The 26847-nt window shown below is 44.9% G+C and overlaps 1 protein-coding gene across 8 annotated transcripts in view; it reads right to left on the bottom strand.

Moving 5' to 3' along the window:
- Window positions 1-26847, bottom strand: part of NRXN3 (neurexin 3) — a 1308313-nt gene that overhangs the window by 979223 nt on the left and 302243 nt on the right. For 4 of the 8 annotated variants that reach the window (XM_087818808.1, XM_087818802.1, XM_087818795.1 and 1 more), the window contains 2 exons: window positions 15181-15482; window positions 9016-9177 (listed from right to left, as the gene is read on the bottom strand). In XM_087818808.1, coding sequence (XP_087674934.1) covers window positions 9016-9177; window positions 15181-15482 — 464 coding nt within the window. Of the gene's footprint in view, window positions 1-9015; window positions 9178-11007; window positions 11032-15180; window positions 15483-26847 lie in introns of those variants that run through there. The other 4 variants (XM_087818819.1, XM_087818817.1, XM_087818791.1 and 1 more) reach the window with 3 other exon arrangements.

A 26847-nucleotide genomic window follows, 5' to 3' on the forward strand; every position in this document is an offset into this window, starting at 1 on the left:
GAAGTGCAAAAACGGTCCTTATATCTCTCTTGACAACTTTGCAGGAACTAGCTGTGGCTCACTGTCCACATGGGGGAGAGAGCACCCGTAGCATCAGAACACTAATGGAACAGTCATTTCTGCATTTGCGAAGCAATTTCAAAAAACATTAGCTAATTAATTAGCTTGATGATTGCTTTATCCCTGTAGGTATATGTGTACAAGGATTTTTTTTAATTTTTTTTGGGGTCTCCTTTGAGGCATTTGAAGACCCAAGAGGTTTTGTCTCAGTGGGAATGTTGTGGTAGATTACATTTGCTGTAAATAAGTGACATTTTTAGAAAGCAATGTGTTCCACTGAATTTATCCTGAAGAGAAAAAAATCGCAAAGCTAAATAAGAGACTCCAAGAATCGGACTGAAAATTCATAATAAGCCTAAAATGTAGCTGCTCCTCTTTCTGGCTTTCTGGGGGTATTGGAGACAAACAGCTCCAACTTCACAGAAGATCCTGGGCTGGAACAATCGTACAGGTGTGCCGCATGCCCTGGGACAAAGGTGTTCTGCTGCTTGGCATCTATACCAGGAGGAGCTACCTCCCGCTCAGATTCCAGGATGAAAATCATTCCTCCATTAACAGGTCGAGCGATATCAATTTGCCCAAAGTGGGAAGTCAAGCAAAACCTGCCTTCCTCTCAGAACAATCGATGACAAGGCGAAAGAAATAGGTCATTGGATCCAGTCTCCCAGCAGCACCTTTTTGCCTGAATGAGCGACCTCTCCTAAGAAGTGGAGTCTCCAAGGACAGTGAGAGGCCGCTTCCTAGAGCGGGTTCAGCCCCAGTCCCACCAGCCTTCCCCTGAGGCCCTTCCCTCCCTTACTGGCTCACCAAGTCTTTTGATTGAGTTGGTGGAGATGGCAGGAGCATTTGCATCTCAACTCCAGGCCCTGCCAACTGTGTGACCTTGGGCAACACGCCTGGCTCTCTTTAAGTTCCTAAGTTTGTTGTGAGAATCAATTAGGGCATACTTAGTACAAAACACTTAGCACTCACGTTGTTAAGTGCTCAATAACTGTTACTCTTTCTTGTTGCTATTTTGTTTATAATTGTTGTGGTTAGAATGGTTTTGGAGATGATGCCAGTGAAGGTCTGAGGGAAAGAGAAATGATTGTAAGTGACTAATAGGTGATGTCAGTGGCTGGGAACCTCAAATCCCACCACAAGGGGAACCCTCTGAGTCTCAATGGGACTTGCATAGTTAACTGGTTCGGAGATTAATCAGGAAAGTCTTCAACACAATGAACTTGGCCTAATCGATCAGCCTCATTCTTTCTTTTCAGAAGGCTAATTCTCTGTAGAGCTACAGGATTGTATGTTTGAAAGGAAACTAGAAAATCAAGGCCATCTCCTCATTGGATGGTATAATCTCCTAGACAACCTACAAGCCCAGGCTCTGCTGAAATGCCTTGAGTGACAGCGAGTGCGTTGCTTTGAAGGCGGCTTTGGACGGCTCTCACTGAAATATCTCCCAGTATTTACTCAGTTTCCACTCATTTGCCTTTGTTCTTCTCAAAGATAGAGGATGCACACTGAATCCCACTTCCAGAGGACAGTCATTAAGGTACAAAGACAAGTCTCAACCCCTGGGCTCAGGCATCTTTTCTTCCTCAGGTTAAACATCCCTGGATCCACCAGTCAACAATTTTTATATCAGATTCTTGAGCCTATTTATCTTTTTCTTAGCTCAGATCTACAGACTGAGGGATCTCAGAGGGAAGGCGGGGGTGGGGCGTGGTGGGGAGAGATTAACCAGAGAATTTATATGCATAAATGCGTAACCCATGGGGAAGGCCTGGGGGGAGCGGATGGGGAGTGGAGGGGATCAATGGGGGGAAAGGGGACACCAGTAATATTTCCAACAATAAAGATTTAAGAAAAACATGTTGTAGTCTAGCAATTAGAGAACCTTTTTAAAGCTTATCATACACAACTGAACAGAAGCACTTCCAGTAATCACATTAGCACCGAGAGATGATGATGATAAATACAATTTACCAAATATTTTCTACATAGCAAGCTACATTCTAAGGGTTTCACGCTTATTACCTCAGTTAATACTCATAATTATAATTATTATAATAATAATTATACCTATGAAGTAGGTATAATTATTCTCGTTAAATAAATAAGCAAAGTGAGGCACAGAGAGGGCTACTTGCCCAGCCTTCCACAGCAAATGGGAGTAGAGCTAGGCTTTGCAGCCAAAAACTCTAGCTTCGGAGCCTGCTCTCCTAATCAATAAATTATATTATAGAACTGTCACCTCCTTTGTTTTATAGATTACACCTCTATTAATTCAGCCTCAGATCATATAGGCACATATTTTCTACCATTCCCAACTCCCTGCCATTCACAAAATGGATGACCATGCTCTCATACCTTCCCTCAAGTTCCTAATATAAATGTTGAATAAGATGAAGCATTGTGACATCCACCTGACCATCTGGGTCCATATAGATCCATTCAGCGGGACTCGCTGGTATGTTTAAATAGTTACTCCTTTATTGAATAGCTCTTACATCCAATCTCGCTTTCCCTGTCTGGTTGTTAAGGATATCACAAAAGGTATTGCCAAACACCTTGCTTGATATTTAGCTATGCTAGATCCATAGTACTTTGCTGAGTTCTTAGTAATAATATTGAAGGGATATGTGAGCTTGGTTGATGTGAGATGGCTTATTTTTAGTGTTTTCAGTGAATGATTGTGGTTCTGTTGATCACTCTTTTCTATGGGCTCATAACTTTGTTACCAAAGCACTCCAAAATCTTTCCCTGATTCCAACGAAGCCCATAAGCCCATAGCTTGCATTTTCTACACTTTTCCATCTTTAGTCTTTAGGAACCTCCCCCACTTTCTACCATTTCTAAAAAAAACACCGCCTTGATTTCAAAAATTATACTTGCAAATTCTCTCCGTATCCTGGGATGTCATTCATCTAAGTCAAGAAATCTGAATTAATACAGAGCCATTAGGTGCCTTCTGATATTAAACTTCCTATCTTTGTCTACCTATGCACAGACCTATTTTATTGTCAGGGTAACAGAGAAGCCTGAGGATTTCCTTTACATCACTTGGGGCTCTATGTTGCAGATGACAGAAATCCAGCTCGTGCTGGTTTGGACAAAAGAAATAATTTATTCAATCGTTGTTGGGAACCCAGGGATAGTCTAATTTGAAGAATGTTTCATCCAGGACCTTTAGAATGTCACCGGGACCCAGTTTCTCCCCCTATTTTCGCTCTGACTGTCATTCTGGCTTCACTTTTGGTCTCTATGTGGTGGAAAGATGGTTACCAAAAGCTCAGTTAGATATCACCCCAAGTTCTAGCCCAAAGGAAGGGAAACTGCCACCTACACCATGTCAACAAAAGCCCTGGGCTTGTATGTCACTGATGCAAAGTGGGTGAGGCATTCTCCTCCGAGCAAAGCGGCCACGGCCAGGGAAACGGGAGTCTGTCGCTGACGCGGCGCCCGCGGGCTCACCGAGAAGCCGGCTGGAGTCAGCGCCACCACATTACTGTTTAGAGAATGAGGGGAAATAAAATCAAGAAACATTTATGAAAACAAGGGTCAATGGGTATCAGGTCTCTAACAAACATCGACAACAGAAAATATTCCCCATATCTGCTCCTCTGTCCACAGCCTACCGACTGTCCGACCCACCGCCGATCCTCGGTATTTACGCCCCGGTGTCCCCTGAGGAGCTCTCTCTGTCCCCATACTGAACGCCCGCGGCCGCAGCCCTCCTGCCAGCATTCCTGAGGCGCACCCACTCCCTCAGGCCCGGCCGGGCCCCGCCCCGCCCCTGTGTGAGGCAGGCCGCACCCAGCACAGCCCAGCTCAGGGCCTTGTCCCTCCGCCTGTGACACAGGCCCCGCTGCCCACCCCAGGGCCTAGGGATCCAGAAGGTGGCCTCCCTCCCAGAAGATGCAATTATCTCCTTTACGAACATTCCCCTCTAAGCCGAATCACATCACGGTGCCAATATTTGACCTTTTTCTTTTTAACCCACAAAATGACCGTTTCTAGGGTCACCCCCGTAGGCAGCTCCTGAGACACAGGTTCTCTCCTTCCCTTCCTCTGCCACATTCTTCCACTTCCCAGCCCCTGACGCATGTTCCCGCTCCTTTCCGCTGTGCTGGAACTCTGCCCCCCTCGGTCTCCTTCTTGGACTGGTTCTCCCATCCCGTCGAGGCCTTTTCCCTCCAAGCCCACGTAAGGCTTCTCTGCAAAACTCGACCTTGCTATCCAAAGCTGAATAAGCAGCATCTGTGTCTCTACACTGGAAGTTCTCCACAGCGGTGGGCATTTATTTTGTCAGCGGTCACCATCCCTCTTTCCGGATCAGGACACGGATGCCCCAAAGCGGCCGGATGGTTTCCAGTGAGCATCAGAACTGGGAGCGGCAGCCAGGTTCACGGCAGCTGCTCTTTTATATTAAACTACACTGGACGCTCCTAACTCCCGCGGTTTTTCAGTTGCAGAAACTACAAAGAGTGATCAGTGGATCCTTAGCCAGATCTGATCGGTATCATAATAACGTAAATGATATCAATAGCATTTGCACAGGGCTTTACAGTTTATAAAGCACCATGTCTTTTTTTTTTTTTTTATCCCATTTGCTCCTGACATAAAAGTACTTAAAGGAGGTATTATAATCTGGTGAAAAAAACAAAGGCGAGGAGCCGTCCAGTAGCTTCTGTAAGTCTTACAGCTGGTAACACGTAAGTCCAGGCAAGAGTCGAACCCTGGGCTTGTGCTCCCAAAGCCGAGGGTCTTTTATCTTCTGTGCTGATTCCGAGACACTCGCGTGAATTTTGCTCACCCTGGGGCCTTGGAAAAAGGACATGTTTAGACCCAATGCCATACCTAAATTTACCTGATTATAAACAGGGAGATTTTTTACCTCCAAAGGTTGGGGAAACAAAGAGGTTGGGAAAGTGAAAGTAGGAAAAAAAAAAGGATAGTGAGTGAAGAAAAAGAGAACACAAAAGGAATTAAGTGAGAGCGAGTGCAGAAATAGACCGTGAGGCGGGGTATGCTAAAATGAGTATATTAAAAAATAAAAAACGCCACAACAAACACATTCTCCCAAAGCCCGCCGGTGCCAGCAATTCAGACAAACGTATAGCAATGAACGGAATGAACACAGCCTTCAATAGCTTGGCTCACCAGATGTGGACTCCTAACAGGGTTCTATAAAATGTAGAGTTATTACAGATTAAACCATTAATCATCTGTTCAGGGACGATCTCTGGCTGTAAAATTCCATTCGGTTTTAAATGGCTAATAATCACAAAGGGATGTGGGCTGTAATGGGCGCAATGATGTCCTACCAATCCTTTTTGCTTTAAGTACGTGTCCCACTCTCCCAGTCCCTGTGCTTTCCCTTCCCCCTCACTGGAGATGCTATGAGAAGGGAGAGGTGAGACACGCCCGTCGGTCCCACAGGCCTCAGCAGCCCTTGAGCTTCTCCGTAGGAAAATGAAGAGCCGTTGAAGAACCAGAATATTAGGGGAGAGGTAGCATATTGACAAGAAAGGAGGGTGGGGTAGAAAGGACCAAATGAAACAACACAGAACACCCCAACATCGGAGGATACTGGGATGGACTTGAGTCAGCTCCCTGGTGCAGGTGAGTCTGACAGAGCCACGATCCCTGCCTCGATTTGGCTTTCTTCCACTGCCCCGTGCTTTATCCAACAATAATAGCTCAGGAATGCCAAGGACAGAAGAAGGAAGAACTGTGTGTCCTCACAGGGAGGGTCATTGGAAACTGAAATGGGAGTCAGAAGGAAGCACTTTTCTATAGAAATTTTGAGATTCAGAGGGGCACTTTCCCTACTCAATGCTAAAGCCAATGGACCACCCTTCCCAACCCTCCTAGGACAAAAATATACAACCTCTTCAACCTCCTAGGACAAAAATATGAACCTGGGGAAAGGAGTAGATGGACTAGCATCTAGTCTTCAAGGAATTTAAAGCCTGATGGACAAGATGCCCATCTGAATATGTCATTCTATTTACTTAAGATCCCCCAATGGCTCCCCATTACCTAGAAAATAAAGTTCAAGAGTATAGCGTAAAATAAAGCTCTCTATGACCTGGCCCTCCTTACTTTATAGATACATTTTTAGAACTCCTAATCTCATATTTTGTGCCCTGGAATTAGGAAGCTGTGTGTTTCTCACCCAGACACCGCAATGTGTCCTGTCTTCGGCCTTTGCCCATTCATCCCGAGGCACGACTCCATCCATTCTTCCCTGCTCACCTCCACTCATCTCTAAATCTCTGTCTCCTCCACAGAGTGGTCCTGAGCCCCAGGATATGTGAAGTCTTTCTCCTCAGCAGCCCCACTGCACCCGAGAATGCCTCTTTTGTTCGTTAGCATGACAGATAAGAGCACTAGCTCAGCTTAAGTCAATTTAGAGCCCCAAATGGCAAGAGAAGACAGAAAACAGAAGGCAGAGATAGGGGAGGGAAGAATAAATTGTAAAGTAACTGGAGACTGCTCTAAAGGCAAATGGTTAACGTGGGTGAGTGGCATTTATCAAGGAGCAAAGTCCCAGCATAGCTGAAGGCTTTGGCTGTTTACTAAATCGTCAGAGAGAAATACCAAGAACGAGAGAAGAATTTCCCAGACCTGCCCGTAGAAAAGTGAATTGTAAGGATTACATGGAAAGAAAGAATGTGCCAGGACGACACTGCACTTGAAGGTACCTGTTTAAAACTCTGAGACAAATAAGAAAACCTCCCAAGTCCCTGAGAAAGACTATAATACTCGGTGTGTAAAGGAGAGATGGGACAAGAGTTAAGAAGGTTCTCATTGTGGCCACCCTTTGGACTTTCTTTTTTATGACTTGATCTGGATTTAAATGCAGATTTATGTTGCTAGCTAAGGTATATGCATATTTTTATTACTAATTACTGTTAGTGACACTTTTTCAGAACTGCCTTTAATTTTTAAGCTATTAAGTGACTTTTGAAGCTGTCTGGGCTCTACCTAGGCAGTGAGAGTAAGAGAGCGGGGAAGGGGGGATTTTATTTATTTTAGGTTCTGCATGCGTAAAGTCATTAGAGAGACCTTCATGTTTTTACGAGTCTTGTTTCAAAATGTTCAAGAGCATCCTTCCTGATGGACCGATTTGGGAAATTGTTCCTTTGTATCAAAACATGTAATTGAGAGACGGTTCGATACGATCAGAAAAAGACTGGTCCTAGAGGCCACCCCTAGATCCTGTCCAGGAGAAACTCCTGCTCAGGGCCGTTTCCCTACGAAAATGGATGAGTTCTCCGCAGCAATCAATGCCCCATTCATTCCTGAGCCACATATGTGGTGCTCCTGATGAGAGCGCAGTTCCAATCTAGTGTGATTTAACAGTATTTAAGGGCCTTTGGGGGCTCATTAGACAACGAGTAGTTTATACATTTATTCTATCCAAATGGGAGTAAGTCCCATGGAAGGAGGATCCCGTCTACTGCAATTCCATCAGGAATGGCCAGTAGAGTCCCTATACCAGCAGAGAGCGGAAAACACCCTTTGGGTTCTCTTCTGTAATTTGTCCTTCAGACCAAGAACAACACGAAGCTGTAATTGGATTTTCCCTCCTTTGTCCCATCTTTCCTTCCTATTCCTTCCTCTCAAGACACACATCATTTATTGCAGCAATGCTAAGCTCAAACATCAATTTTTCTCCAAAACTGATTCCCACCTAAAACTTTCCTGTTTCCTCTACTCAACTACAGCTTTTAGTCTGTGGCGCCGAACACATGGTGTTTTGAACTGTAACTGTTCACTTACCAGTCTCATCTCCCTTCCTACATTATAAAGTCTTCAGAGTACAGAGACCATGGTTTGTAAAGAGACACTAACTATAGTTACAGCAGAAAAAAGGGACCCAATGATTGTCTGATAAATGTATCCACTCAATAAATATTTATTATGTACTTACTCCATACCAGGCGTGACAGGCGCAGCTCCGCTCTGGACATGGCACAGCTGAGTGGCGTGCAGAACAGGAGCAACGCCATCTCATGTGTAACTGATGTTCAACAAACTTCATAGAACTATAATCTGAATATAACAGTGCCCTGAGAGGAGGCTCCTAACATGGCATAGGGATCTTCAAAGAAAGAACACTGTTAGCTTCCCAAAAAATTTCCTCAGGGAAATGGTATCGATAGCTTAGGCAATAAAGCTTAGCTTAGATTAAACAAAAGCGTAGAGGATGCTGCTCTGATGACACGGTGTTCTGAAAGAATTCTCCCAAATCAAGAATCAAGTCGGATTCTTTTTTGCCTCAACAATTGACCTTAGTGATTGAACGTACACTTGACTGTAGCGCCTTTGCTCTCAGAGAGAGGCCTCAACACATCAGCCACAATAGTATAAATGAGTCACGGCAAAGCCCACTGCTTGTTCACAGCTGCTAGTCTTCGGGGAAAGAAAAAAAAAAGGAAAAGCCAGTCTTCTGGACCTTAATGTTCTTAAAATTCTGAGAATTTTGTTTCATCTCAAATAATGAGACTCTTGGGAACACCAACCTTGGACAAGGTAAAAGAATACAAATGTTTTAGATAAGACACAACCAGAGATGCTGAGCCACTTTTAGCTAGAGCTTTCTGTATGTGCCAAGTCAAAAGTACAAAATCCAACTTTACAGGTATCTAGTTCCTTATGACTCCAAAGTCCTTTCATCTGTGTTATTTTATTTCATTTATAAAGCACAGCTACCTGAGAAATAAGGTTCCCCATTAGATAGATGACAAAACAGAACAGAGCACTTTAGTGGCGAACCCAAGGTCATGCAACCAGCTTAAGCTCTGACCGACACCTAGGACTCTACTTCAAGTCCAGTCTTTTCTGCTGCCACCTTTGGTCTCATAGAGCAAATTCGACAACAGAGCCAGTCACTGAACTGGAAAATTCGTTTGTTCTTAGACACTCAATGCATTAAAGGGAGCGTAGGAACTTTACCTCTTTGAGGCAGCCCATGAAGTTGTTGCTGACGGGTGAGCCTGGCAAGTCAGCAGTACTGGGGCTTCCTCCCACATAGAAGAAGTCATCCGAGCCCAGCATGGTGTAGTCCTCTTGAGTGTAGCCCGTCGTGGTAAGGATGCCATCCACAGAGATTGTCACCTGGTGGAGGGACAGAGAGACACACAAAAAAAAAAAAAAATCCCAACAATGACCTTATAGTCCTGTCAAAATCCGGTGGCTTCCCCCACCTGTGGCTTCACTTTCATTAAGATTTTGGTGAGGTATTCTTTCTAATTTGGTTTGATTTGGGTATGTGCAGCCAAGTTCCATTTTCTGGTCTGCCTTCCCCGTGCCCACGCCTGCAGCACCCCCTGCAGGCTCCTCGGAGCGCTTGTTGGAGCTGCCCAGCCGAGCCACGGGCTCCGTCCGCCCTGCGCTCCTCACTCAGTCAGGCTAGAAAATGGAACTGCCCTCAGACGACATCACTTGTCTCAGTTCATGGGAAAAATGGTCGTTTATTTTTTGTAATGATCGTTAATTATGGTGGCAGTGAGAAACAGCAAAGGAGACATTTGACGATGGGTTTGTTCGGGGTTGGTCTTTGGCTGATGGTTTTTTCTTTTCTTTTTTCTTTTCTCGTTTATTTGTTTCTTTTGGGGCTCACACCACGCTGACAAACATGCATCCAGGGAGGGAAGAAGAAGGGTCTCGATCGTGATGTGTCATGGGTGATACATGCCACGACTCCCCCGGGACGCCAGCCCCTGCCCTACCCCGCTGCCATCACCGCCACCGAGAGAAGAAACGACCCAAACCAAAGAGGCAATGCAAACAAAAAGACATGAGTGATGACGCTTAGTAACCAAAACAGCACCAATAATGCCCACAGGGAGAAAGGGCGCCCGCACCCCACATCCATGAAGGGAGCAGGGGGCAGAGGGGAGAGATGGGCCTCGGAGCGTGCACACACCATACGCCGACACACCCATGCAGAAGTTATCTGCAGCCCAGAGAAGGCCGAAGAAAAGGGGGGGAAGCGGGAGGGGGGGGAAGCTAAAGGAAAGGGTCAGAATCACTTCACCCTTGCATGCACCAAGGGAAAACCAAGATGGGCGTGGGAAAAAACAGAAAACACTCAAAACTAAAGGGTCCTGTTTCCCCTGCCTGCCACCTCCCTCGCTGAAAAAAAGGAAAGAAAAAGTCCAAACCCAACCCCCAAATATATGAAGGATGAATGGAGTGTAAAAGAGTGGAGACAAATAAAAGAGAGAGAGAGAGAGGAAAGTGGACTCAGGTGGATACCTTGGGAGGTTGTTAGTCATGAGGACAATGAGGGAAAGGGTTCCAGTGCCAACGGGGAAGCCCACGAGACAGGAACATGCCATGCAGGGGCTGGGCAGAGGACACGGTGGCCAGGCGCCCTTTGGCCACGGCGGGGGTGAGGTGGGAGAAGGGGAGAGAAGGTCACGGGAAGCAGGGCAGGCTCCTCCCGGGCCGGGTGGCCCGTGGCAGCCACGGCCACTCAGGGAAAGAAAGCGGGGAGAAAGCGGTGGGGAGAGTAAAAGAGAGGAGGCGGGCGAGGGGTGGGAGGCCACGGAGCTCAGGAAAGTCCTTGACGTAAGCCTTGTCGACCCTAGTCTGTGACTTCAAAGTTGCAACATAAGAAAACAAAGCAAAACAAATTTAGCTAAATGGAGAAACTTTCCTTCAAAAAATATTTTTGGGGGGGAGAGAAAAAAAAATTCCTAACTGGAGAAACCATTCCAACCAAACCTGTCCAAATATCATTTGCAGGACAGGTGCATCCCCTTTCTTTACTTTTTTTTTTTTTTTAAAGAAAAAACTTGCATTGGATTCAACAAAAAAATATAACAGAAGAAACAAGTCTAAAGAGGATAGAAGAGGGGTCGGGGGGAGGGGGCGACACACGGCAAACCCAAAAGGAGAGACAATTAGAATGATATCTACCAGACAATGGAGTTTGTTTACCATAGCGTGTCCGATGCCTGAGTGCTTTTGCGGAAAGGGGGGAAGAAAGGAAATTAAAAATTGTGAACAGAACGATTGTTAATTAAAGAAACTAAAAGACAAAGATGAGTCGTTAGGGTGTTAGTACATTAGTCGGTTAGTAAAATGACACATTGCATGAATGATCTTGTGTTAGTTTTTCAAAAAAAAAGGCACCCAACACAGAAAAAGAGAGTGGGGAAGACAATGAGACCAGGACTCCATGGAAAACCTCGGCCCCCCGGGCACGGCCAGGAAAGGGGGTGCAGTCCACCTTGTCATTTCCAACTCCCCGCTTCTTCCGGATGCCCCTCAGGTCAGACCTCACCCCGGTTAGAATGAGCATCATACTTACTTTCCAAGGGCTCCCCTGAAAGGACACCACCTCCTTTCCCTTCCCACCCTCCAGCAACACACATCCCGCCTGTCCCCAGAGAAGACACCCATAGATAGATAGAGCAGAAATACCAATACATTGGGGATTTCGTTCTTCACACCTGATCCTGACCACACGCCTAGGCAATCATGAAAATGATTGTCTCCTAGAATGGAAATAGCTTAAAATATTTGCCCGTCACGTCTAGCACAGGGAGGCTATGTTATGTACCTTACTCTAGGATTCTGAGGGTTGGGTAAAGGCCTGCGACCCCACTGCTTTTGTATGGATTTGTGCAGCAGGAGGGGAACAATTGCCTCTTTTTTTCTCTCAGTGTAGAATAACTGTGTGGTTAGAATACTTCAAAATAGTTGACGTCTTTTCTATTACCCGATGAAGTTTTCAGTCCGATTTTGTCTTTGCTGTGGGAACCACTCTCCCTCCTCCGCATTCCTTCTTAAGAAAGCTTTGCAAGCTTTGAAGCATTTTAAGCAAGTTCTGGTATCGATGGGGGGCAGAGGCCTGCAGGTCAAACGTGAGACCAGAGGCACGGCGATTAGCCTGCTCCTTGCTGTTTCCGAATGCTAAATGGTCAACACGCCCTGAGCTGGGAGGCTGGGAAGCTGGGAGGCTGGGCGGCTGGTAACCCCAGTTTTGTGTTTGTGGTTTGGCACAAGTGGCATATAGAGGTAAAGCAATTCATGTGATGGCCATGACCTTGGATTCAGGCAAGGTCGTAGACCACAAAAACAAAGCAAAACCAAACAAAAAATCCCACCAAAATACCTGATGACCTTGGTCCTTAGTCCTAGTGATGGTTTGGAACAGGTAGTCCCCACTCCTCCCTTTAATCAGTACCCCCAATAAAGTACCTGCTCATGGCCCTGACTTGGCTCAAAGGCAGAAACATGAGGAGATGACCATGAAGGAAGAAATGGGGGAAGTTCTACCCCATTTGGTAATGAGCTCCAAGTAAGCTTTCCTCAAATGAATTTTGGGCACAGAAGCCACTCAACCTTACAAAAAAGTAGATGAGACTGTTATAAGTTTGTTATCAAATATTTATGAAGCCATCCACAGTTTAATTGAAATAGACAGGAGCTTCCCACCCCTACAAATGTATCCTAGGGAACAAAAAATATGTCATAAATGTATTTTAAGTGGGAAAAATACTAGATGATTCAGAGTTGAAAGGATTGCATTTACAAAATCAACTCTGCTCCTCTGAGATGTCCCTCTTTTAATAAATTGTATTTGGATGCAAAATTCAGTCAGGATTTCGGGGAGGTCCAATCTTGGGTGCACTTTCTCCAGGAGATTCATACTCCCTCTACCAAGAAATGCCAGAATGCCCTAGGGCCTCTGTAGCCTCCTCTAGAACTGAGAGCTCGGCTTAGCTGCATCCTTGGTGACAGACACAGTCACCTTCGTAACAAAACACTTGGCCTGTAAATCATGTGCATGTCACAGCGAGTCTAGCACCCAGACCATGGATGAGCTCATAATCCTTCTGGAACATAAGGTACTTTGCATATTGCGCCACCGCACATGGCTGGGGAGGGTAGTAATCACCATTTCACAAATGGCAACAGTGGTGGAGAAAGGTTAAATGGCTTGTCCAAGGGCACAGGGAGGAGTTGGGTCTTAGACCTTGGAAAAGAAACCCTCCGGGGCTGCTTTCCTCTGCTTGTGGGTTCAACCGTACAGCCAATATCTGAATTACAGTTTGGTTTATCCCCCTCTCAGTTTAAGGACTGAATTGGGGCCCGATTCTACCTTGGAAGAGTGTTTTTAGTAGAAATAAAAGTGAGCCTTTCTCCAGCTAATTGAAATCATTTCTGGAATGGCAAGGAAGTGTGGGGGGCAGGAGAGAGTTAGAAAAACAGATTGGATGGTAGAACCCCACCACATGAAAATTCTCCCCTCCACTAGGGAATGTCTACAGGGTGTTACTGTGCACCTGCCAGTCAAAACTGGCAAAAGGTCATAGTTCACTTGGTCTAGACTCTGCAACTCAAGTATATCAAGCCCTTACATGGTAGCAAAAGGAAATTTGACTTGGGAATCTCTTGACAGTTGAGAAGCTCTCTTTTGAGTAAGTATAGATGGGAAATGATGAAGAAAAACAGCAGCAATAGGGTTCTTTGGCCTTGGAGGAAAAAACATAGAGCAGTGATTCAAAAATGTTCAATCCAGCCCTGGCCGGGTGGCTCAGTTGATTGGAGCATCATCCCAGAACCAAAAGTTTGCAGGTTCTATTCCCAGTCAGGGCACATGCTTAGGTTGTGGGTTCGATCCCTGGTCAGGGTGCATACAGGTGGCAACTGATTAATGTTTCTCTCTCACATTGATGTTTCTCTCTCTCTCTCTCTCTCTCTCTCTCTCCCTCCCTCCGTCTAAAAAATCAATAAATATATCTTTGGGTAATGACTTTTTTTTTAAAGTTCAATCTATGTGTATTAAGATGACTGGGGACTCTAAGTCTTGTGTTATTTAATGACTTCACCACAGATAGAGTAGAATTCCCCAGCCAGGTGGCTTTCTTGACACACTTAAGTATGGAAAGGGTGTTTCGAATATTGTGCGTTTTCAATGTGTGTGAGCCTTCTCCATTTATTCACCATTATTAAGGAGTTACACTTTTATCAAACAGAAAACATGCAAGCACCTGTCAGTTCTTATGCTTTCATATTTACCTTAGAAGGCATTAAATCAATCACATCGCAGAAGAAAATTTGATAAGCACTTTCTAGACATTTGCATAATGTTTTCTGATGAATAAAGGATGGATGCTGCCCCACTGGGTTTAATGAGAAATTCACCAGAAGAAAAGCCAAGTGAAAATAGCAACCTGGGAAAGGCAGTCTCAGCACAAATCTAGACTTTTATAGGAAAAGCTTTTTTGAACCGAAGCGGGCTGGTTAGGTGTTATTATTGTTGTTATTCGTTATGAAATTGAACCGACTTCACTGTGCCGAGGCTTTCTGAGCGTGTCGTCACCTGACGGAGTTGCCTGCTTAGCATCGGCAAGCGATGGGAGTTCCCAAGCACGGCCAGAACCAGGACAGGCTGCTCCAAAGTTGACTTTTCTATTTGAGTCCTTCCACTTTCCAGGCCTCCCAATCAACTGAAGAGTCTTGGAGTTAGAGACATGGGCAATAAAGTAGGACCACCGGCCAAGGAACAGAGAAACAGAGGAATTCAGAAAGATGCCAGCTTATTCATTGCAAGGCTAGAGGTTAGCACCACAACCAAAAAAAAAACAACAAACAAAAAACCAAACAAACTGGGTGAGGGGTGGTAAAAGAAAGGGAAGAGGGTTAAAAGAGACTTTTTCTAGAGGGATTTAAAATTATGGCATCATGGCAATGGCTAACTTAATTAAAAAAAAAAACTTAAAGAATGGGCAAAGCCTACCTAGCTGCAAAAAACAAACGCCGCCTCTGATTGAACTGAACAGTCATACAAGGGTCAAATGTGCGGTTAAGAAAATGATTAAAAGGAATGCAGAAAAAAGGAATGAAAGTACTTATAACTTTTATTACCTAGACAACTGAATTCTTTCTTAAATAACAGGCATAACTGGAGAAGTGAAGTTCAGGACGAAGCACAGTTTAATAATTTTCCTTGTGAAATTGCAAAGACCGGGGGAAAGTTAGGCTTCCCCGGATCCAAACCCATCCCTCTCCCGGTCCCCAGCCCATCCCTCGCCTGCTCCACAGACTGCCCCCCTGACTACCCAGGATGCGCCCGCAGGCACGCTCCGCCCTCAGCATTACCTGCCGGAGGTTGCGAGTCACTTTCACGTCGTGCCAGGCGTTGTCGTTGAATTTTCCGTTCACTGGCTCCACGATGGCCTCAAAGGCCCCGGACCCCAGGTTAATGACCAAGGAGACCGCGCCATCCTTCAGAGCCAGGTTGACATAGTCGGCCGACTTGCCCGTGTGCAGGATGAGCCCGTTGCGCTGCCAGGTCTTGAAGGAGAGGGTGATTTCGTCGCTGCTGCTCTGGATGGGGTTCTGAGACAGGTCGTAGCACAGGTACTCGGAGCCCCGGAAGGTGGCCACGTTCTCCTCTCGAGCTGCAGGGAGAAAAGGAGGGAAGGCCTCAATCAGCGGTCGGCTGGCCTGAGCCAGAGTGGCCTCTGCAAACACCGGAGAGAAGGCGCCCCGGCGGCGGACATCAGCACTGCCCGCCCTCCAGCTCTTCCAGAAGGCTTAGAGCTAGGGACAAGGAAAGCCGGGGGGCAGGACACCGCAGGGACGCTCTGCGGCCACACGAGGGGAGAAACCAACACAACGGCGCAGGAGAGCTGGCTGCCTTTCCTTCAGATTTTCTCCAATAAAAACCTAAAGGGAAATTTCACGCGAAACGGTAAAGTAAGGTTTACATCATGTTTGCTTCGATGATGGCTTTCAAGTGCTTATAGAAGAGCTGGTTTCGAGTGAATAATGAACTGTTCTGACAAAGGGTGTTTTAGCTCTAGGTAACTTTTATCGACCAAAAACTAAAAATCAATTAACCTGAAAGATCTGGCTCCGATTCGTATCCATCAATAACCCAGTTAACTTTGGTTTCCATGGCTGAGTCCTAAGCCCAGGGGAACAGGACTAGGTCGCTAACAAGGAGGTTGTACTTGAGAAGCTGACCAAGCAGGCGAGGAAAAGGGAACAGAATGAAATTTGGTAACATGCGTGGACAAGACGGCAGTGCCTCCCTCAGACTCCAAGGGGCCTCTGCTCTGGGGTCTCCTGTTTTAGATGGCCCCCGTGAGACCATCTGTCCCCATAGGGCTAGGAGTCCACAAGGCCAGGATGACATTCTGCTGGAGCCATACTCTCTTTCAAGACCATTTTCCAGACACTGGGATCCTGTAATTCTCTACCCGAAAGCCCCAAGCATGTTTCCTGGGCTTGTGCCGAGCTCTCCCCCGGATCTGTTTTCTGGAGGAATAGCTGTCAATGTGGATGCCTCAGGGTCCGAGGGAGAGCCCTACAGGGCTGTTTGCAAGGCTTTGGACAGAGTGTGGCCACTTGGGCTGGGGCATCCATGTGCATTTACAACAGACCCCTTGTGATATAGGGTGGAGCCAAAGGTGGGAAGAGGAGGGGACAGGACACAGGCTAAGCGCCAGAAGGGCTGGTTCTCCCTGTGCTAGCATTTTCCAGTGCAGAACTCCGAGGAATCCAAAAATTCTAAACGTGAGCCTGGCTTACCAGGTAGTTTCAAGGGTATATTTTTTAAGGTAAGAGGATGGAATGTATTTTATTTAATCATTTGTTGCTTTGACGTATAATTTCGACATACTGCACGTAGACTTCCATTTGTCATGCTGTCTGGAAGCCTCACTTAGAGTGGCCAACTTCATATCAGGGTTAGTCAAAAGCTACCAAAAGCACCTCATTAATGAAAGGAAATGGGCAATAAAACCAGGTTAGATATTCAGTTTCCCTCTAAGGAGTGGGGGCTACAAAATAAGATTGTGAGAATTCTATTTTCCCTTCTAGAATTACGCTTCAGCCTTATCAACCAAAGCCAATTCCACCCAAACTCAGACTCTTATCCACCATCACAGCCCATAGTCAGCCACTTAAGTAAAATGAAATGAGTATTTTCTCATCCTGAGGCAAGAGCTGTAAAGGAACCTGTCACACTTATAATGTGGAGAGATGACCACTCACTACATACTATTAAATTCATTTTAGCATCATGACGTCATTAAAACATGAACCTCAACTTCATACCCCAGAGAGTTAAAGAAGAGATGAGGTTTGTCCTGTATGTTCTTAGTGGCCTCAATGACGTGGGTCTACCTGCATATTTCTGTTTGCACACACACACTGGTATAAGCAAAAGGGATCTGTCCACTTATAAACGACCACGGTGTCTCTTACACATACACTACAAGGTGCAAGTACTACTCAGCACATAACCTATGCCTGATGCATTTTACCAAAATAACCCCAAAAATTCGTAGAATAGAAATTTGACACTATTGTTATGTTCCAAACAGGCCCAACCAAACCCGAGTGCTCTGCCTATTGTTCCAATCTCTCCTCTCATTTCTAAAGAAATGGCTTTGTTAAAACGCAACTGGACAAGCCCTTGCTCAGTAGCGCTGGAGGTGACTCTGATAGAGTGGAAGATGGTAAGTCAAATGAAGTCATCACCACTAAGCGCTCTTCCCACAGACACAAATGTGCAGAGCCAACGACTATGCCTGTCCTTGGCCCCACACACGGTATATTAATGGGGATCTTCTATAAATATCTAAGTTACTGAGCAGATAAACAAGCAAGGAAAGGAGACCTTTAAAGAGAAGCTTAAATCAGGCATATGCCCTTTAAAGGGGGAAGGCTTGGCACAGAACAGCAAGGAACCGGGATATTATTTAATGTGCCACATGGTACTTAATACATTTCATATCATTAGGCCAGGGAGTCTGTAAAAATAATAAATTTTAGAGATATAAGGGATGTTAGCGATTGGCCGATTTAATACCCTTGTTTGATTAAGGAAGAAACTGGTGACCAGGGATAAGTGAGTCGCCTAAGACAGTTAGTGTCACTTTGGACTTCTAGAGCCTCTGGACTTTTCTCTAAATATCAGTTACCTTTCCCTTTGCCCATCACTCTGGATATGCCACATGCTCCTTCTCTACTTCTCAACAAACAGGAATAATTTCATGCAACTGCGTACTGACTTACAAACCATGCCAAAGCTCGCCTAATTGGAGCCAAAAACCTAGCTCCCCACCCCCAACCTAAATCACTCTCCTGCAACACAAGAAATGTTTCCCTTCCTCCCCTGGAATCCAGGTGTGTTTAAAAGAAAAGAACTTGTTTCATGCGGAAGGCCATCGAGGAAAAATGACAGCATTGTAGAGAAAAGAATATCACTATTAATAAACAAGAAATAAAACCAATGTGAGAAAAGAGATCTACGTAAATCACACACATATTTAGGCTAACCTCCATGCAAATTAACCAAACGTAGGGGAATACATACTTTTGCAAGTATCTAATGAAAACGGCTGCAACAGTTCACAACCTTCCCAGTTTCTCCATTCAATGACGAATTTTCCCAGTTTATCTTTTCCCTGGACTGGAGGGAGCCACCTGGGCATCTCCCTCCACTTGTCAACAAACAATAGACAACAGAAAGCTACACCCTGAATCATATTGTAGATAAGTAAAAGTATGTCATTTTTCATTCATGGGATACTGATTGTTACCGGGAAGAGAGGCATTGGTGGTGCCTGGCCCGCTCTTTACAAGGGCAAATAAGGGGCCTGGTGGGAGAGAGAGGGAGGACCTTGAAGAAGTTGCCCCTTTGAATACCCTCACGGCTGACCTTTCCCCTAAGATCCCAATCTGTCTCAATTTCCTCCCAGTAGCTGAGGCACGAGCAGTTCCTACTCACCTTGAAAACCATACTAAGCCGACAGTGAGCACAACTAAAAGGTGCAAAACCAAACAGTGACAAACCCATATTTCTAAGCCCCTTCAATTCTCCAAAGTCTCCATTAGAAAAATGTAATGCTGCCCAAAGTCTGTGTTCCTACACTTAGTGTTTACCCTGGGAAGGAGGTTAGAGAGACAATGCAGTCACCTTGTGTGCAGTCGAGCTAAGTAGGTAGAGAAGACGAATGCAGGGGATTATGTAACACGGTCCACAACAGCTTAGCGTAGAGCCACGGCTTGGCAAGAGGGCAGGCACGGATGCGGCTAATGGACTGTTGAGATCCATTTAAATTATATCACTCCAAAATTTGCAATCAATTGCATAAGTGTTCAAACCAAAATATTGTTCTCGCTGCATGAGAAGCAGAGCTCAACTCTGTCTGACAACAAATCATTTACCCGTTATTTGTAAGTGTCCAATTGATTAAACATTAGATGCAATCTAGACATGTATAAGTCAAAACTGTAAATCCGATGCATAGGATATGAAGTACTGAACTTTCAAATGGCTTGTTAATCCCAGTACTGATGTGTATCCATAGCATTAACAAGCATTTCTCAATTCTCTTTTCCATTTTCTTCCCCCGAAAAACACCCAACTGGTGATTCTCTGAGACATTCCAAAATGGATTCACTATAATAGTTTTTACCTATGCGATGTAGGAAGTGTGGAGAAACACGTATCACTGTCTCACTGGGCCTGTGGCTCCTGATAGCTTGCTGTCCTAGGCTTGGAGAATGAACAATCTGGACTTTATCCTGAAGGTTATGAGGAAACATTGCAGACATTTACTGAAAAAATGGAGGGTCTGATTTCTATTCTTAAGTGTTCACATTGATAGTAAATTGGAAGAAAGAGAAACCAGAAGGCAGAGAGCCTAGTTCAAAGATGAGAACATGCCTGGCCAGTGTTGCTTAGTGGTTGAGTGTCGTTCCAAGTGCCAGGAGGTGGCAGGTTCATTTCCAGTCAGGGCACATGCCCAGGTTGCGGCTCAGTCCCCAGAAGGGGGCGCGCAGGAGGCAGCCGCTCCATGTTTCTCTCTCACTGATATTTCTCCCTCTCTCTTCCTCTCTCTGAAATCAATAAAAACATATTAACAAACAAACAAGATGAGAACACATTTGAACTACTTTTCCAGGAGGTGTCTGTGGCTGGTTGGACAAGGATGGTGACATAGTTCCCTAGTGAGGTTTGCCTTTCACTGGGCAGAGTGGAAGCAACAGATTCCTGGAAGAGACAACCAAGGGAACCGAGAGGCAGAGATGCAGGCAAACCAGAGGCCAGGGGAGGAAACCAAAGTTTGAAGAGTAAGATCCTAATGCAACCATGGAACACCAAGGGCCAGAGGTCAAAACTGAGGGACATGGACACAGCATTAGATATAATAGGCTCCAATGATGACACATGAGAATGGGTAAGGAGGGATCCTAGGTCCACTTGCAAACAGATGTTCAGTTTTTAAAATATATACTTTTAAATGCTTTCTCAATCGTTATTTGTGTTCTCTTGACACTGTGAGGTCACTTTGCTATGATGGAACCAATGCAAGAAAGTGGAGGCGCACAGTTTAGATTATGCGAGGCTCTAGGAAGCACTTCAGCAGCTCCAGAACTCGGCCCCCTGATCTTCATTTCCCTGATTCTTAGTCCCAACGCCACCACGCCAGGAACTCAAGTCCTCAGGAGTAGGTGCCGAGGACCCTCTCTCTGACGTCCTGCAACTGTATGAAGTTCAGTGTGTCAAGAGGAGAAACCACAGGCAACAGCAGGTCAGAGCCCCCTCAGGCAGCAGGAGCCCAAGCAGGGGATCTGGGAATGGGGCTGAGTCATCCTGAGAGGATCCCCCTCTTCACCTCCATCTGAGCCTTAGAGATGGAATCTTTAGGCGCCATTTGGAAGAGCCTATTAAAATGCTTAGGCCTCTGCGGTGGCTGTCACCACTGGCCCTGAGCAGGACACCTCCTGTTTCAGAAACAGAGTGGAGCCAGCTTCCTGAGGACGTGCTTCAGAGACCCTGGCAACATTGTCCTCATCTCTGAGTCCTCTGTCCTTCAATCGGCCTCCATGCAGCAGCGCGGTACTTCAGTCTTCACTGATGCAAAGATAACCCTGGCTGGCCATCCAGGCCTGGCCCATCCTGGAGCTAATGAGGCACAAAATCACATGGGCTGCCACCACCCTCCCTGCCAGGGAAAGCAATGGCCAACGGTGCTGGGGCTGGCTCGCTGACTCCTTTCCTCTGATCCACAGACCTCAGCAGGAACAGCACTGTCCCTCCTCCATCCCTGCAGCTGCTATGAGAGCTTTCAGGTTCTCAAGTTTTAAACGGATGATGTATCACCTGACTCTTCTGGCCACTGCTCCCCGGGCAAAGAAGCCCTGATGATGATGAAGAAAGCACTGAGCCCAAGGCAAGGGGTACGCAAAGCAGAAATAAACATTCAGAGAAGTCCACAGTTCCACAATTGTTCTGCCCATCCCTAGGGGAGACTGTATGTCCACTCAATTCTGAAAAGTTCCTTGAGTTAAGCCAGCAACATGGGTAGTTTGCCAGCAAAGGAAGAAGTTAAGGCAAATGCGAGTTTGTTCTTGCACAATTCTGTTTTCTTTCCATGCTAAGAACCTGCTGAAAATCCAACATCTGGAACAAGAACTCCCACCTCTAAGGGCCTCTTACAAGCTGTGGGCAGACACCTAAGTTATCTGTTGAGCTATGAGATGATTATATTTTAAAAGTGAAGGAAAAGAAGAAATACTTTTACTAGAATAAATTCTACTGTGCATCGCCTGATGACATTTCCTGCTAGAATTAGGGGAGGGACACACTGACTGGATAAGAAAGGTAAAAGACTGTACAAGTGACTGTACTCTTGGTTCTTCCTGACCCATCTCCCTGACAATGTACCTTAGGGCCAAAAAAGCATTTGGATAGGTCAAACTTCAGAGCCATCCCCCAAGGACATGATGACTCCTTTACCTGCCACATCCCATCATACAGGTATTTTTTAAAGCAGAGAGCACCAGTGGACAGCAAACTGTGTCACTATAAGTGATCCCACATGACAAAAGAAAACACACGGGAAATCTGACTTTCTGAGGCCATTTCTAGCCCTCACCCTCAGAGCCTCTCTGTAGGAAAGATGCAGCAGAGAAATAAATGGACTTTTCTACGCTGCCTGGGTCACTCACTAGCCTGCAGATGCTTCTTGAAAGTGATGAGAAGGAAAATAGTAAATCAAGTTGTCACTTGGAAAATAAACAGCCAGGATCCTGGTGAGAGAAGCTGCCTCAGCCCACAAAAGAATGGCCTGGGAAATCACGCTTCACTGAAATCACTAGAAAGCTAATGGCATCCTGAAGCCTACATTGCTCTCAACTGCATTACAATAAAAGTTAAATTTCCTGGTCATTCACTTGAGGAGTAAGTAGGTGCAGGTGCCTACTGTGCACCAGGTGATGTGCCCAACACTGGGCGCATTTAAGCTGCACAGCAACCCTGTGAATGGGAATAATTAGCCAACACTTGATTGAAGAAGAGAAACTATAATGATTTTTAAAAATCATGAAGGCCTACTAAGTGCCAGACTCTGACATGGACTCACATTAAACAGGGCACCCATCTGTAGCTCAGAGTGTAGTGGGACTGCAACCTTGATGACATGGAGTGCAATGATAATGGCTTTGAATTGAGCAGACTTGAGTTTGACACCCAGCTCCAGAACTCACCTAAATCTATGGACTAGAGCGTATTATTTAACTTCTCTAACCCTTAGTTGTATCATCTACAAAAAGGGAATAGCCACAGTACATATTAGCCACATATTTCATGGAGTCGCTGTGATACGCAAATCAGATAAAGTTCAAGGCCCAGTTCCCAGCCAAAGACGGGTTAGCTGCTATTGTTACTGCTGTTGAGCACACATGCATAAACAGGTAATTACGATTCAGTGTAGTAAATGCTTGATAGGGGATACAGGCACACAGAAAAAAAAGGTAACTGCCCCTGGGTGTTAGAGAAACCTCCATACAGGAGGTCAAACTTAAATTGGGTCTTGAATTATGAGTTCATCACACAAAGGGAGGAATGAAATTTTACTTAGGAGAAAGTATATTTACTGGGGTGGTCATTAGAAAAGCATGGGGTGTTCAGGGATGGTGAGAAGTTCAATATGGCTAGAGTAACGGGCATGTGTTCAGGCTCAAGATGCAAGCTGGGGCCTCCTCTGCCATGTTCTTGAGGTACTGGGGCTGGGGAGCCAGCAGAGAAGAACTTGAGCTCATGAAGGGCACAATTATATGTGCATTGTATCAGGGGGGTTCAGTAGATAGACAAACGTAGATATGAAGAGGGAGCCAGTAGGCATTTCCAAGGTAGAATAGATATTGCTAAGAAACCAGGGCCTGAGACAATTGTGGTGCATATGCATGCCTGCCCACTTACAATAATTTACTTAATATGCTATCCATTCTATTTTGTCTTAACCACCAAATCCATATGAGTCACTGTAATTATGCTTCTTTCACTACCAGCCTTTCATTTTAACTGTGGATCAGTCAATTAATCAAGCATTGAACACAGACAATACACTATATCTCATAAAGGGAACCCTATTTCCCTGTCCCCATGACTCCATGAGAACAGTTCCCTCCCACTCTCCAGAGGCAATAGCTTTGGAGTAACATTTCCACCTTCTCCCCTTTTCTCATTCACTTCCTCCAATGAGAGGAGAAACTATTCATCTGCTTGATTTAGTAAGGATCTGAACCCATAGGTCCACTTTTCTTAATTAGGTGCTTACTAGTCCCATGTGACCTGCCTTTCTCTCTCCTTCAGATCTGCCCTTGCTACAAAGATACTGAGTTCTCCTCTAGGCTCCCCCATGTAGTAGAACCTATCAGAGTAGACTCTGCCTCTGCAGAAGGCGGCCTGTGGTTTTCTAGTTGTTCTGCCTATGGCTCAGTGGCTGAATTTATGTCAGGAAGAAAATTAAAAGGGAAGTCAATCTGACAGCAGATCAAAGCCACATACTCTAACCCAGCTCTACTAGCTGTAGAACTGATGTTGGGATCCTGGACCTGACCACCAATTTAACTCTGTGTCTGTTCTTCAAATGATTCAGAATGCTATGGCTGTCACCTGAGACAACCAGTCCTTGGATGGCTTTCACTCTGATTGGTACCTAAAAGACACATCTGGAACTACATGAGGTCAAAGATGAGTAAATATGTCAATTGTATCAATATTGTTAAAACCATCTCTGTGCCACAGTGTTTTCTAAGACATGTTTCTTGAAGTGACACTAGGATATGGGTCATTAGCATGGTAAAGAATTTAACCAGGATCCACTTTCTGGAGGTAAGTTTTAGATTGTGTTTTGACATTTTTTTTTTAAATATATATCTTTATTGATTTCACAGAGAGGAAGGGAGAGGGAGAGAGAGAGAGATAGAAACATCAATGATGAGAGAGTCATTGATCGGCTGCCTCCTGCAGGCCCCCAACTGGGGTTTGAGCCCGCAACCCGGGCATGTGCCCTGACCAGGAATCGAACCACACTCTCCTAGATCCTAGGTCGATGCTCAACCGCTGAGCCACACCCGGCTGGGATGACAATTTTTAATTTAAAAAACTACAGAAAATACACATGTACACAAACCTACACATTTTTTCATCTTCAGCCCATTTCAAAAAGAATAGTCTACACTTTCTTATACTGCTTCTTTTATCCAGTTAAACAATAGCTATGGCAATTGTACTGGGGCGTCAAATATGGGACTATATTCTACAGGATTGCCAAGGACAGAAATTACTAGGTACACAGAGCTGGAGAGGGGTGGACACAGGACTATAATTTTGATACAAACAAAATTAATGATAATGAAAAGATCCCAGCAATTCTAGAGCAGGAAATAGATAACCTGAAATTATTTTTTTTTTTTAGCAGTGGCACATATACTGGCTCTAACTACAACCTAACGTAGAGCTTCACTGTGCCCATACATGCCGAGCAGAAAGGGAATAAAAGTCATGAGAGGGTCATAGAAATTGGGAAAACTCATACAGCTATTTAGATATTTAGAAGCAATAAATATAGATTTTTAAACCCGTATGGACTTTTAAAATATTTAGTTCTGTAAAATCACTCTTTTGTCCAAGACAAAAAGAAGTAAGGAATCCTTACTTACTTCTTACTTACATAACAAATTATCATCAAAACATCAGAAAAACAACCTTGGAGGATAATCTAATCTACCTCCCGCGTCAGCAAGTGTTTATCTAAGTTATCTTATTGGTGAAACTGCCCATCTTCAAGTATCCAGAGAGAACAGGACAATTTGGTAGTATGTGAAACTTCCTAAAGATACTTCAGGAGCTCAAATGATTCCTGGTACTAAGAGAGGAAAGGAAGTCTAAAGATCACCATGCTTCATTTAGGTAGCAAACAGGTAAGTTCAGATGTCAAGATTTTTACTTAATATTTCCTTCATTCAGTCCAAAACATATAGAGAACAGTGAGTATAAACTGTGGGTGGCCAATAAACTTTACCTCCACTATTTACACACACACACAGTAATTACTGCTCATTATATATTAAAGTTCTAGTCATATGTAACGAGAATAGAAAAATATATAAAGGAAACCTACCCAACTATTTCAGGTAGCACTTACTTCTAGGAAGGAAAGAAGAAATGGAACCAGGAAGGTATTCATAAGATTAAGTCTTTATATAAGGATATAAAGCAAAAGTGGAAAAACATTAAGATCTGTTCAATCTGGGAGATAGCTAAACCATTGTTTATAATATTCTCTATTAAAGGGTCTCGACTTTTTATATTTGAATATATTTCACACTTTTTGTAAAAAAAGTTATCATTGTAGATAATTCTGATAAATGCCTAATCATCTAGAATGATTCTTAGGTTATTTCATATGTAGATGTCAACTCCTCAACCATATGTTTTGAGCAGCAATTTTTCATACCTTTTCAAAATCTCCCATGTACCCCAGAATGTGTTAAATAAAAACTTTCGGAATTGAATTGAAATGCAGTTGAATTGATCACAGTGACTCTAAAGTCCCATTTCCCCCTCCTGTTCAAGGGCTATCTTCCCGACTCCTGGAGACCCACAGCTCAGGGCCTCGGCATCAGAGTTCAGCCTGGCTTCCTAAGGGCAAAGGGAAGAGATGCTCCTGGAAGCTTGGCCATAGAGGAGACACCTTCATTTGTTACCATGTGATAGGTCCACAGCAAAGGCAGAGAGCCAAACAAGGCTGGAGCCCGGGGCGTGTCACAGTGCATGTGCATGAGCCCTTTCCTTCCACAGCAGAACAAAGTCAGCCTAGGTCTTTAAAAAATCCCCACTGAGAATCCCGACTCTGGGCCCCTCCCGTCGCCTCCCCTGCAGGAGGCAGCCCAATTCCTCCTCTGTTAGCACCCAGGGAGGGCTCTAGCCTGCGAGTCTAGACAGAATGGCTTGTTAAAAGGCCTTGGAGTCAATGCCTGGACAAGATCAATAAAGCTTTTTCTGTCACAATGAAAACTTTCTATTTTGTTAAATGCGGCTAATCTACCATTTCTGCAGTCCTCTTAAAGCTTTCGGTGCTGAGAACTAGAGCCCGGGTGATTAAAACCCTGTTCAGAGATACAAACTGGGGAAGGTTGCCAATGCAGAGGTACAAATCCTAGAAACCTGTGCCGTGGCTGCCTTGGACAGCTAGGTGCGCGGGTCTGTTCCTCCCAAAGAAAGAAATGTGGCAGCGAGGAGATGGGGGCTGATAGTAATAAAAATTAAAACGACCCCATCCCAGAGCTCCCAAGAAGGGACCGATAACGGCCAGGGTCTAAACTAATTACGTGAAAGAATCTGAATGTAGGGGTGGGTGAGGATGGGCTATGTTGACAGTGGATGGGGAGGCAGAGTTCTCTAAAACTGAGACAGACTTAAAAACCAGTGACCTGATTTAAGAAGCCCAAATAAAG

Source organism: Miniopterus natalensis, chromosome 1 (genome assembly GCF_054644295.1).
Source record: "Miniopterus natalensis isolate mMinNat1 chromosome 1, mMinNat1.hap1, whole genome shotgun sequence".
Lineage (NCBI taxonomy): Eukaryota > Metazoa > Chordata > Mammalia > Chiroptera > Miniopteridae > Miniopterus > Miniopterus natalensis.